Source organism: Nothobranchius furzeri, chromosome 4 (genome assembly GCF_043380555.1).
Source record: "Nothobranchius furzeri strain GRZ-AD chromosome 4, NfurGRZ-RIMD1, whole genome shotgun sequence".
Taxonomy (NCBI): domain Eukaryota; kingdom Metazoa; phylum Chordata; class Actinopteri; order Cyprinodontiformes; family Nothobranchiidae; genus Nothobranchius; species Nothobranchius furzeri.
The window spans coordinates 63,593,522-63,605,380 of NC_091744.1; the positions used below are offsets into that span (position 1 = coordinate 63,593,522).

Below are 11,859 nucleotides of genomic sequence, written 5' to 3' on the forward strand. Positions count from 1 at the left end.
TTCCACCCAAGTTCCTCCCACTGACGCTAGAATTGAGACAAAATGATTTGTAAAACTGTAGATTTGAGGTTTGTACCTGTAGAATGAAATGTGTGTTTTGAGAGTTTTGATTTCAAACATGCACATAGATTTTTTTTTATTTTGGAAGTCTGTTATGTAAAAACCGAAAGATTCATGTTTCTGAATGAATGTTTGATGTTACAAAATGAGAAGTAAAAGTACAAAATAAAAGTTTGATTTTACAAAATAAAAAATATATGTACAAAATGAAAATTTCCTGTTACAAAACAAGAAATACAAGTACAAATTGAGAATTACAAGTTAGATAACTAAAGTTACAAGTTACGAATCCAAAGTTACATGTCATGAAACATGTTCCAAGTTACAAAACTTGGTACAAGTTACATTGAATATTGTCCCAATCCTAGCTCCATAGTGGCAGGAGGTGGGGACGCAGAAACTGACAAGTTAAAGAAAATGCAATGGTGATCTGAAATATAAGCGTCCTCAGGAAAAACACTGTCAGCATTTAGACCCAGGGTAAAAACAAGGTCTAGCGTGTGCCCCCTGGTGTGTGTGGGGACAGAAACATGCTGGGTAAAGCTGAAGGAGTCCATAAGGCTGGAGAAATTCATGGCAAAGTGGTCTGAGGGATCATCAACTTGGATGTAAAAGTCACCAACAATCACCAGTCTGGACAGCTTCACAGTGGAGGATAGAAAGTCACTAAACTCCAGAAGGAAAGAACCGTTTGGACCAGGTGGACGATAGACCACAGCACAGTAGAACGGGTCCTTACACCCGACTTTAATCCTTACACCCGATTTTAATCAGCTGCAGTTCAAAGGAAGCTAAGTGACCAGACGTTGTACAGCTACATGGAAGATGGTCTCTGAAAACAACAGCTAGGCCTCCACCATGACCAGAACCCCGGGGCTGACTAAGAAAAGAATAACCACTCGGGCAGAGTTCAATCAGACCAGAATAATCAGATGTTTGCTGCCAAACTTCAGTCAGAAACAGAAAATCCAGGTTTTTAGAGAGAATTAAATCATTAAGCAGGAAGGACTTATTGTTAACAGAGCAGGTATTTAATAGAGCCATGCTGAGTGAGGTGGAGGAATCAGAAACTACAGAAACAGCTGGAGTTAGAGGACGTAAATTAGCAGGGTTACATCCATGGTGTTTATAAAAAAAATCATTTATGGAGGGAACAGGAGGAGAAACCACTGAGGAATGAGGATAAACTGACCTTAAAAAACTTGGACGGAGAAACCGCGCCGCAATGCGGCCTGGCGGGAATGCGGAAGTGACGCTCAAGTCGCCAAACAAAGGACAAGAAGCTAGAAGATCACGCCGGTGTTTACTAGATAAACCACGCTTTAAGAGAAGTCTTTTTCTCACCTGGATTCCTGCTTTTTTACCTCTTTTCCTCCAATGTTTCCCAGGGACCGGACAAACATTGCTGGAGGCGTCCTGGTAGGAATCATTTGACTCCGGGCCAGCGCACCACTCAGGTAAACAAACAGGAAGGTGCGTCCTCGGTGCATCTTGGGCGATCGTGAACGAATGGAAGGACAAAAGAGTCTGGCGATCATAGGAGATGGTAGCAGGGACACTACTGAAGAGGATCGCAGACAGGAGCAAGGTGAAAAAGAGGAGGTTAGAGGAGAAAAGTTTGAAAAAGTGGCCGGTGACCGCGGCTAAGCCAAGCACAGGCGCCATCTTGTTACCGGAAGTCAAATTGATGGATGTGTGGCATATCTTTTAAGAAACTTTGCATATTCCTTAAGCATGTCTGTTTTGTTTTTTTAGCCTTTTTGAACCTGGACAAATTCCATGAGAATGAATCTGATCCTGAACACTTGTTTCAAAGTGTCGGTGTGTAATGAGAGAGCTCTTTAAGGTGAAACACAAGATGACGTGATGAATTTGTGGTTTTTAAAGACAGAAAATCACATTTCCCCAAAACACTTGGTTACTGAGGCCCAGAGGATTCCAGGTGTAGCATTGTGTTATTTCTTTCCCCTCACCTGAACTCGAGCTTCTGTCAAGTCCGTCCTTAGAGCCAGCTGCTCGCGGGCATACACATCTGGGTAATGTGTCTTCTGGAAGACCTTCTCCAACTCCTCCAGCTGGTAGCTGGTGAATGTTGTGCGATTACGTCTCTTCTTGCCTTTGTTGCTCTCTGCCTCACTTTTATCCAGAGGGCTGGAAAGGTCGGATCCTGTCCGCTCACTCGGACCTTTCACATTAGGTTCCTTTAGGTTCAGGTAGCTGCCTTCCATCCCAGGAGGATCGACGCTCGGGGGGAGTTCGGACTCTGTCAGGCCGCTGGTATCTTTTCCTACAAGTGAGAAATTGGGTAGAAATATATGTGTCACACAATGTGGATCTTTAAAGAGAAGTTCTCCAGAGTCTTGTGTAAATGTGTGTTGACTGCCATGAGTGTTTTTACAGTTATTCATTAAGACTCTGGTTAAAATGTGGTGCTTAGAAGATGGCATAATTAGAGGGAAATGTTTTGGTGTTTTGAGTTTGGTGTGGACTTGGGTTAGAGTTGGGGTTCCTTTAAAATGTGTCTGAACAACATCAGCAGCAGTAAATGCATCTGCTCATCATCACATTACAACATCTGCACAAAACCACTTTAAGCACACCTCATCTTCTTTATTTCAGAGCTCAAACATGTTGTGTGTGAGTGGTAAGTCTAGAGGTTCTCAGATTAAATCTCTTTTTTGTTTGAAAGGTTTGTCACTGCACATCGGGGTGACCTGTGACATGACCCACAAAACCCTCTCCTTTACATCTCTCAATCTGAAATCTGAGCCACGGGAAATCTGCTCCATCTCCAGGGTATGGGTGGGGGGACCACTCTGTCCTCACAGTCCTGCCCCTCACATGTAAACAACATTGTGTTTGTCGTTTTCAATTTCGAGAGTGTCTGTTTTGTGACAGCGCTTTCTCCGTTCCAATTTTTCTCTTTTCTTTTTTTCCCCATTTTAGAGATGAAGAACGCTGTCGCTTCTCCCTTAATAAACAAACTGCCGTGTGAATAAATAAGCTGGGAGGTTTTAGCTGCAAGACGGGGAAAACATTGGCTTCGGCCTGCCTCTGTTTGCCTTTCCAGCAATGAGCATGAAGAAAAAGCTGTTGTAAACAGGCTGGACTGAAACCAGTTCACGATGCTCCGTGAACAAATGTGAGTCTTGTGGAGCTCTAGTACCACTTCAGTCCAACATTCAGTCAGTTTACATTTTAGCCCTGATTAATCCAGTTAAATCCTTTTAATTCTCTGAAAGCATCCGAGGAAAAAGATTTGATTCTTTCTGGCACTCGTGAAATCTTTCAGCCAAGTTAGTTTGAGTGTTTGAAGGTTGAATTCTTTCTGTAATGAATCTCGGCGGTGTCTGTCAGGAACACGCATGTTTGTTTTCACAGATTAATGCATCTTTGGCTGGCGTGTTGCTCAATAAAACATCAAAAGTTGTTGTCTGAAAGCTGCAGCAGCTCTCCTTTGCTCTTCAGCTCTGACTCGTCCCAACTGAGAGACTAATGGCACAGCAAAATCTCCCAGCTAGAGTTCATGACCTCACATCATCGCAGCCTACCTGTCAGACCTTTTTATGGTCTCCACGCGAGCAGATGTTCTGACATCACCAACCCCTGAGCTAGCCTCCCACCCTGATCCACCATGCAATATTTTCATTCCAGCCCTGGGCAGGAGCATTGCTGCAGACTCGTAACGTTAGAAGGGTCAAGTCCAAGTTCCTGCCTGGCATTTGGATCTGTGAGAGAAACTGCAGTTGTGTGCCCCAGAGCGTCAAATATGCAGAGAGGGCAGAGATGGGCGCGCACATGTGGGGATGTGAAGATGGTGCAAGGCTGCACGGAAACATTTAACGTAGCTTCAAAAAGGAAAAGAGTGGCCGTGTTTGCTGAGAGTCAGTAATTTTAATCTGTTGTCCTCGAACAGCCTCTGTTTGACAAAGAGGAGGTGATTTCTGTCTGAATGGAAAGTAAAACTCAAGTATCTTTGAAAAAAAAACTCTAACTTTAACATTTATAGTTCATACAAGCAATGTTTTACAAACATGCACAATTTCTGTCACTTTCAAATTACTGGGTTGTTTGAGGACAAAATATTATAATTTTCCAAACATAAGTGGTAAATGCTGACCTGGAACTGCCAGATAGCTAATTTTGCTGCAAACATGCACAATATAAATATAATAAATAATTACATTGTTGTTTAAAGATTTGTGAAATGGTTTGTGCATGAACCATTATAAGATATACTGTACATTTGAGATTTGACCTGTTTTAAGAAGACAGCAAACTTGGCCCCATTCAAACTATATTAGCTTGTCCACCTGCTCAAACCTCTTCTCCATTTCTCCAAACTGGGGTTGTTCAAAGAGCTTTCTACAACATATCTCAAAAATAATTTTATTTCTAAATAACTAAATCTGCATTCGCAATTTATAGCAGCTTATACTACTAAATAATCCTGATTAAGTATGCACGCGCAGTAAAGAAGGGTTGCCTTCCTCAGGAGTACTAATGTGCTCTCGGACTTCTACGGTTGGAAGTCTTCCAGCTGATTACACAGAAATCACCCCTCACTCACCTAAAATCTGTTAAATTGTGCTGAATAAAAACAAATGTTTTTATTTAAAAAAAAAAGAAATTGCAGGCACTGATTGAAAATAATTGCTAAACTGGCTGAAAACCAAAATATGCCTTTTATTCAAAAGACAGACAACCACCACGACACCTCTATGTAATTTAAAACATACATGATCAGAACTGAATCTGTTTCTATGCAAAAACTAAACAACCCAATTTCTCTGTGAACGGATTGCAATTCAATTAAATTAGGCAAATTTAAGTGAACTGATGTTCTTTTTGTGTGGCACACAATGGAGATCCTTGTGGTTAAAATAGTTCATAGATTAACCCCGATTTGTGTGAGCTGCACAGATTACTTGTACTCTTTTTGAAATGTGTTGCAAAATGACTTCAGCACCCGTTAATGGATACAGAAAATTTGCCTGATTAGAGAAGAAACTATGAGACATCAAGGAAAAAAGAAGGTTTAATTAAACTCTAGCTACTCTTTGGTTTGCATTTAAAAAATCTCTTTAAAAATTGTTTGTTTTCATGCGTCTAAAGTGACAATATCAAAAAAGTGTACTAACAAAGCATTTACCTAAAAATTAAGATTATTGTCACTTTTAACATTTTGCTCACATTCAGAACCTTGAGCTCATAATTGTTTAGCCAAACCTCAGTTTGCACAATTGTCTGAATAAATTAGCATCATCTTGGATGTTTTTGAGTTAAATCCTGGCACAAATTATCCAATTTTCTTTCTCTGAGAATTTCAGTTCATTTGTGTAGTTCACAACAAGAGTCATGTCACGGTACTTTACAAAGTAAACGGTCCGACTCAACCTGTATCAGTGCCCTGAGTTCAGTTCATGGTGCCAATAAGGAAACCCAGCAGACTGCATGGAGTCACCGACTTTTTGTGTCAGAGAAAGCAATCCTCATACTAAGCAAGCATGTAGTGACAGTGGAGAGGAAAACTCCCTTTGAACAGGAAGAAACCTCCAGCAGAACCTGAGTATGAGCAGTCGTCTGCCATGACCTCTTTGGGGTTTGCCAAGAGAACGTGTCTAATTCTAAAGAACCCATTAAATGAAGTGTTGACTGCTGTTGACTCATTTTCATTCCCTTTTTTAAAAAATACCAAAAAGCAATTTTCTAAGCAAAAAAGATAAACATGGTTCTTCACCCTGCAGATGCATTTCACAGGGAAAAAGATGACCGATGAAGGGAAGGTCTGCACTAAAAACAAGGTGTTTGACTCACTTTGGTGCACCATTTCACACAATAACGCCTATAGGAGTCATGCAGATTCGAGTTTGCTGTTTTTATCAAGTTCCTGTTGAACTCACTGAGTGTAAAATGATAAATGACAAGCATTTCTCCAAGGTTCTCCTCTATACACGAGCATTTCTCACCACATTTAACACTGGAATCTGCAATAATCAACATTCCTTTCCCTATAACCTCATCTCATCTCTGTCACGCCAACCACACAGATTCACTTGCCACAAACATTTTCGAGTGTTCCCGCATGCTGAGCTGTCTCTTCTGCACGCTGTTCTGGAAAACACAGCCAATCACACACACACACTGCTTTTCTTTAGGAGCCAAAATTCCACTGCATTGGCTCAGAATTTCTTTGGCATTTAGAGGAATGTGTTTTTGACAGCGGTTCTCGTTTCATCACTCATCAGCATGCCGTGTGTCTGAAGGCAGTGAGCATCACCAACTTGTCCTGTAATCTGCCAGCGTCTCTGTGACAAGCTGCAGACCACTTCAGTTAGCCCGGGTCAGATGTTTACTAGGGTCAGCAATTTAATCACCGCTGAAAACAGAGAGAAAACATCAAAGTGTAATTTAACTGGTTGTAAAGCAACAGGGCACCCTCTTAGTTTTTATGGAATGGGACAGGGAGGGTCAAGTGAAGCCAAATAAAAGAAACACTATAAATTAGTAACCTGGGGAAGGGTTAACGACAAAACACTAAATAGGGAGGGGAATTCTTTTAAATGGAGTGCTCTAAAGCGTCCTCTGAAAAACACACATAGCTGTGTGCTGTCGTGGATCCCCACGTATCACACCTTATATGGACTAACTGAAAGGCAAATATCCCATTAGCTTGGGTTGTCAACAGGTGACTACAAATTTATATTCACTCATTGTTCCCAGACACGGCTCAGTCTGAGACCTGATGTTCCCTCGGTGAAAGGGAGGCTCACAGATGTTCCTGAGGAGAGATCTATGCCAGTGGCTCATGCAAGAATGCTGATTCCCTGGGAAACGGAAAAAAAGTTCTTTCTGTTCAGCCTCAGCTCTTGAGAAATTGACACGATCATGACCTCATCACTGTCATAATACCTTGGGCCACCGCTGTCTCATATCGGAGCACAAAAATATCTCTGGCTAGGTTATGACTTGTTTTCAGATAGACGTGCACTCGAGGGACAAAGCTTTTCTCAAAAGGAAATTAAAAGCCTAACGTTACTTGAAGGATTGCATATCAGCCACTAAATTTCGTGGTTGATTGAACTGAAATCGGGTTGAAAAACGATGGAGTAGTTCCTGTTTTGGTCAAATTTTGAAACTAACTTGCAGCAATGTGAGGTGGAAAACATGGATCTCAGCAGTGACAATGATTTTAGCTCACATCAGTAAAAAAACACAAAGTTAAAGCCATTTTTGAGTTTGGGCGGCCACAGTGTGTACAACTCCAGACACACACACACACACACATACACACACACACACACACACACACACACACACACACACACACACGCGCGCGCGCGCACACACACACACACACACACACAGGCAAAAACATTTGCTTTTTGGCTGGAAGCAATAAAACATGGAGAGCATCTAATCTGAATACTCATGCTGCCCTTTCAAAATAAAGGAACATGTCAAAGAAATATATTTTCACTGATGAGATTCTATTAATGTAATTAAATATTTTACACTTTCATTATTAACAATAAAAATGGGCCAGAAGTAATTGTATTCATCTGTAGAAATAAAACGTACTTCATCATTAGTTTGAGTTTTTCAAACATCCCCTCAAATAACAAGTAAATTCAATTAAAATATTTAGAATCGCCATTTATTTAAAAGCACCTTGGTTCACATCTGTTTGTGCATGTAAATGTTTTTCGTTTGCTTTGTCGAATGTGAAAAGTTATTTTAATGTTCACTAGTTAAAAATGGAAGAATGAAGACAGCCCAACGAGAGTAAAACAACATTACACTTTTTGTGCTGAGTGCAAACATCACATCATGCTGCTTCACAAAAACATTTTCCCTTTCAAGCCTTTATTCTGGGTCACGGGCACGCGCTGGCACAATCACACAGGTGGTACCCGTGCTGCTTTTGTTAACATCCACACAATGTTTTAGTCATCATTCATATCTCATGACATCACTTCCACGAGCCTTTTAACATCCACTCCGACTGTGTTATGACAGGATGCCTTTTAAAGCAGCGACAGAAACTTTCTGAGGTTGTGTTTTGGTTTTCATGATCAGAGAAAATGTTTGACACATCACAGGATGCTCCACATCCCACTGAGAACAGGAGGGATAGGTGATTGACACTTGATACTCAAATTTCACAAGTTTGAATTTACAACACATGATAATCTCCCAGCTACTTTGAGCATTTCCTATGAAAATTTAAATCTTACCAAGATTCAGGAGTCACTCCAGCGCTCGACATTCTTCTTCCCAGAATCACTCACTCCTCCAGAGTGGCTCACATCATTACCCGTGTCCATCTCTGACCGCTGCTTATTTACACAAGGTGTTGTTGAGACAGGGTTATGTAAACCACTCCTACTTTGTCGTCTCAGGGATTCTGCAGCTCTTGGAGCTCTGATCATGTTCATGGAGTTTGAATAATAGGAGCAAGTGATGCACATCTGCCTCACATTAATCCAGAGCTCTCCTGCAGCGCCGACCTGCATTCCTGAGCTCCCCATCAGCTCTGGGGGCGTTTGTTTCACTCAGCGCCGGGCAGGCAGGTAGACAGCTCCGTGTCTGTCTTCACTAGCAGAGACTGGATGGATTCATGCGTATATGTGGACTCACTTTGTCAACATCTGTGTGGAAATATGTTAATTTAAACTTAAAAAATAAATGTTTTTTTTTTTCAAATGACTTTTTTTGTAAGTTAAAATGTTCTAAAACATTTAAGACTTTCACTTCTAGGTGTCAATTAATAAATATTTGGACAGGAATTCAGTTTATTGCAATTCAGTGTGATAATTTAGCCTTTAAGTCAATTTAAATGTGGAATTTGACACTAATAAGATGTGTTCTGTATCTTCAGGTTCCATTTGCTGCTTTAAAGTTTTTACGTATAATCCAGTTCCGTAGCATCACCATGTAGAGTTTTTAATTCTATATTTTTAGACATTAATTGCATTACCATGAGAACTGCTTCACAGCTGAGATTGCCACAGAAGATCCCCCAAGGCATACGAGCTGAACTTTTTTTTGTCATCAAGCTGGAGATAAAGCATCAACATTGAGTAATGTATCTCCTGTGGAGGACCACACAAAGCAGCACAACCCTGTTGACGCCTGAGGCTTTGGCGGGGCCCCAAAGCATCCTCCCCAGAGCCACGATGCCTTCATCTGGCTGCAACATTTTCAATAAGAACATTGCACAGCTCTTCCTCCGGGGAGGCATGTTGGATTTGATGATGGTGCTTAAATGATTCTGTCAATGCACTTGCCAAATCGACTCACTCCAGTGCAGGAGTTCAGAATAGGTTGGAAGCAAGAAAAAGTGACAGATCATCAGACGGAAAAACAAAGAGTCCGTCCAGTTAGGAATTTACGAATTATTTTTGTTTTAAATAAATATATATATATATATATATATATATATACAGAGAGAGAGAGAGAGAGAGAGAGAGAGAGACAGAGAGAGAGTTTTTTAATTTATATTAAATTTATTTTTTCTTATCTTCTAATGTTGTTTCTGTGTTTGATGTCTGAATTTTCAGCTTTAAAAAGTTGGGAAAATATTAGAAAGAATGAAATGTGATATTTAAGACAACAATTGTTTGTTTTCAAAATCAGAAACTCTGTGATAAACATCTAGAGTTTCATTTAGGACCAAAGGCACCAGCCATGGAGAAATACACGGGTTGGATGAATAGGTTTGGCCTGATCTTTTTCAAAATCAATTTTTTATTTTGAATTAGTTTAAAACAAGGAACGTTTGGGTTCCTTAGACCCAATGCTTTTATTTTATACACAACAGAATTCACATTTATTTATTTATTTATTTTGGTTTATGAAAATCTTTTTAAGTGGACTTTTCTTAGAACATTTTGCAATTCCTATTTGTGTTAAACAATTTGATCAGTAATTGTTCTGTTTGGACTAAAACGTGTCTCTATTTGGTGATTTTCTTAAATAAAACAGTTATTTCCATTCATTTATGGATATCTTTTATTGCTGGATGCGGCCTGTTTGCAGCGGGCGTGAAAACTGTACAGCCAAAATGGCGCAAACATGTTTATACTGGAGTCAAGAAGTTTCGAATCATTCTCCGAATATGAGCGCAGGCGCGCGCACGACTTTAAATGTAAAAATTGAGATTGCATTTGTTCTTTTTCTGCACAAATGAAGGTTTTGCTGCTACAAACTGAGTCAGAATATTAAAAGTAAAAAACAAAGAGGGCCTGCTCATACATTTTGTCTCGTTCCAAAAGCTTTTCCTTTCCCAAACTAAAACCTGAGAAGTTCTCGCCACCTTGACAGATTACATCATGAATCACACAGCAGACGTTCTCATCTGTACTGGAGCGCAGCTGGTTTCCAGTGCGATCCCACTCACTCACCATAGCAGGGAAGGAGCGTCCCGTTGTGCCCGCTGTCCGGGTGCAGCTTGCCGCCCTCGGGTGGAGTTTTGCAGGTCGGCCGCTGCATGAAGAGCTGGTATTTGCTGAAGGTGCTCTCCTCAGCTCCATCCAGTGACTGGCACTCCGGCTGGAAGGGGCTCCGGGAGCGCTCCCCGTAGGCCTGCCCTTTCCCCGGAATGAACGTCGTGGGGCTGTATTTCGTTTCAGTGGTTTGGAAAGTCCTGAAAGGGTTCGCTTCTCTACTCTGCGCACTAGATGCGCTATAATAAGAATCCATGGATGTCATGTCGCAGTATGAGACGCACGTATCTGCGTTCATACCTAAAACGTTACTATTAAAAAAATCCACACGCTTCTTGTCTCCCTCCCCTAGACAGCAAAGTTTCTCTCCCTATTCTCATGCACTAAAAACTACACACGCTCTCTCTGACACACACTCACAAACACACATCTGGGACTGGTTAAGAAACGAATCAGATGTTTTCCAGAGACTTCAGACCGAACAAATGCTAAAAGCTCCCTGAAGGTTTGCCGGGGCAAAGAGAAATGCCCCGCTGGAGCTGATGCTGCCCCGGTAGCCAGTGGATCTGTGGATCTGACGCACGCAGCTCTCCGACCTGCAGGTACGCACGTCTAAAGGCCCGCACCGCGCTCCAATCTGCGCTATTATGCAGAAATGGGAGGTCAATCTCAGAAAAGGGGACTTTTTTCCGTTCTTTCTCTTTTTTTAGCAAACACGAGGGACAAACAACACATGACATTAATGTAATTAGAGGATGAATGTGACGGCTTTGATTCTGATTGAGGACCCGAACCTCTGACTTTAGGAGAAAATAAAAAGGTTCATCATGTAAGACGCGTTTCTCCTCTGCCTGTTTGGCGTTAACATGGTGTTTGTGGAAAATCACATTCATGCTTTAATTCTGGAGTGTGAATCAAAACAAGGAGGGAATCAGGAACACGCAGGCCACGATGAGCACGTGAGAGGTGTTTTGGTGCGGCTGCTGCTAATCAGTTATGGATCAATAAAAAATAATTAAAACTTGGCTCGCTGGTTGCAAATGGGTCGAACAATTACATGTATACTGCAGAAAGACCCTGGATGAGGCGGCCAAAGGGTCTGGGGGGAAACCAGATAGGCCTACAAGCTGTCTCACATCACTTCCTCTCAGGGAAAGGGGCCACATCAAATTGGAAATACGACAGAAAAAAATCCCTGACTTCAATGATAAGCAAAAAAAACAAACAAACAAACAAACAAATAGAATAGAATAGAATAGAATAGAATATAGTTTCTTGACCCCATAATTGACTGGTTAAGGCAGCACATACTTGGAGAATAGGAAACAATAATACAGGTAAACACACAAAG

The 11,859-nt window shown here is 41.2% G+C and overlaps 1 protein-coding gene across 1 annotated transcript in view; it reads right to left on the reverse strand.

The window, feature by feature from the left end:
- Positions 1-11,414, reverse strand: part of LOC107388616 (homeobox protein aristaless-like 4) — a 34,299-nt gene extending 22,885 nt beyond the window's left edge. Inside the window, exons 1-2 of the mRNA XM_015964203.3 lie at positions 10,467-11,414; positions 2,034-2,347 (exon numbers count right to left, since the gene is read on the reverse strand). Coding sequence (XP_015819689.1) covers positions 2,034-2,347; positions 10,467-10,806 — 654 coding nt within the window. The 5' untranslated portion in view covers positions 10,807-11,414. The remainder of the gene's footprint in view (positions 1-2,033; positions 2,348-10,466) is intronic.
- Positions 11,415-11,859: the final 445 nt, after the last annotated feature.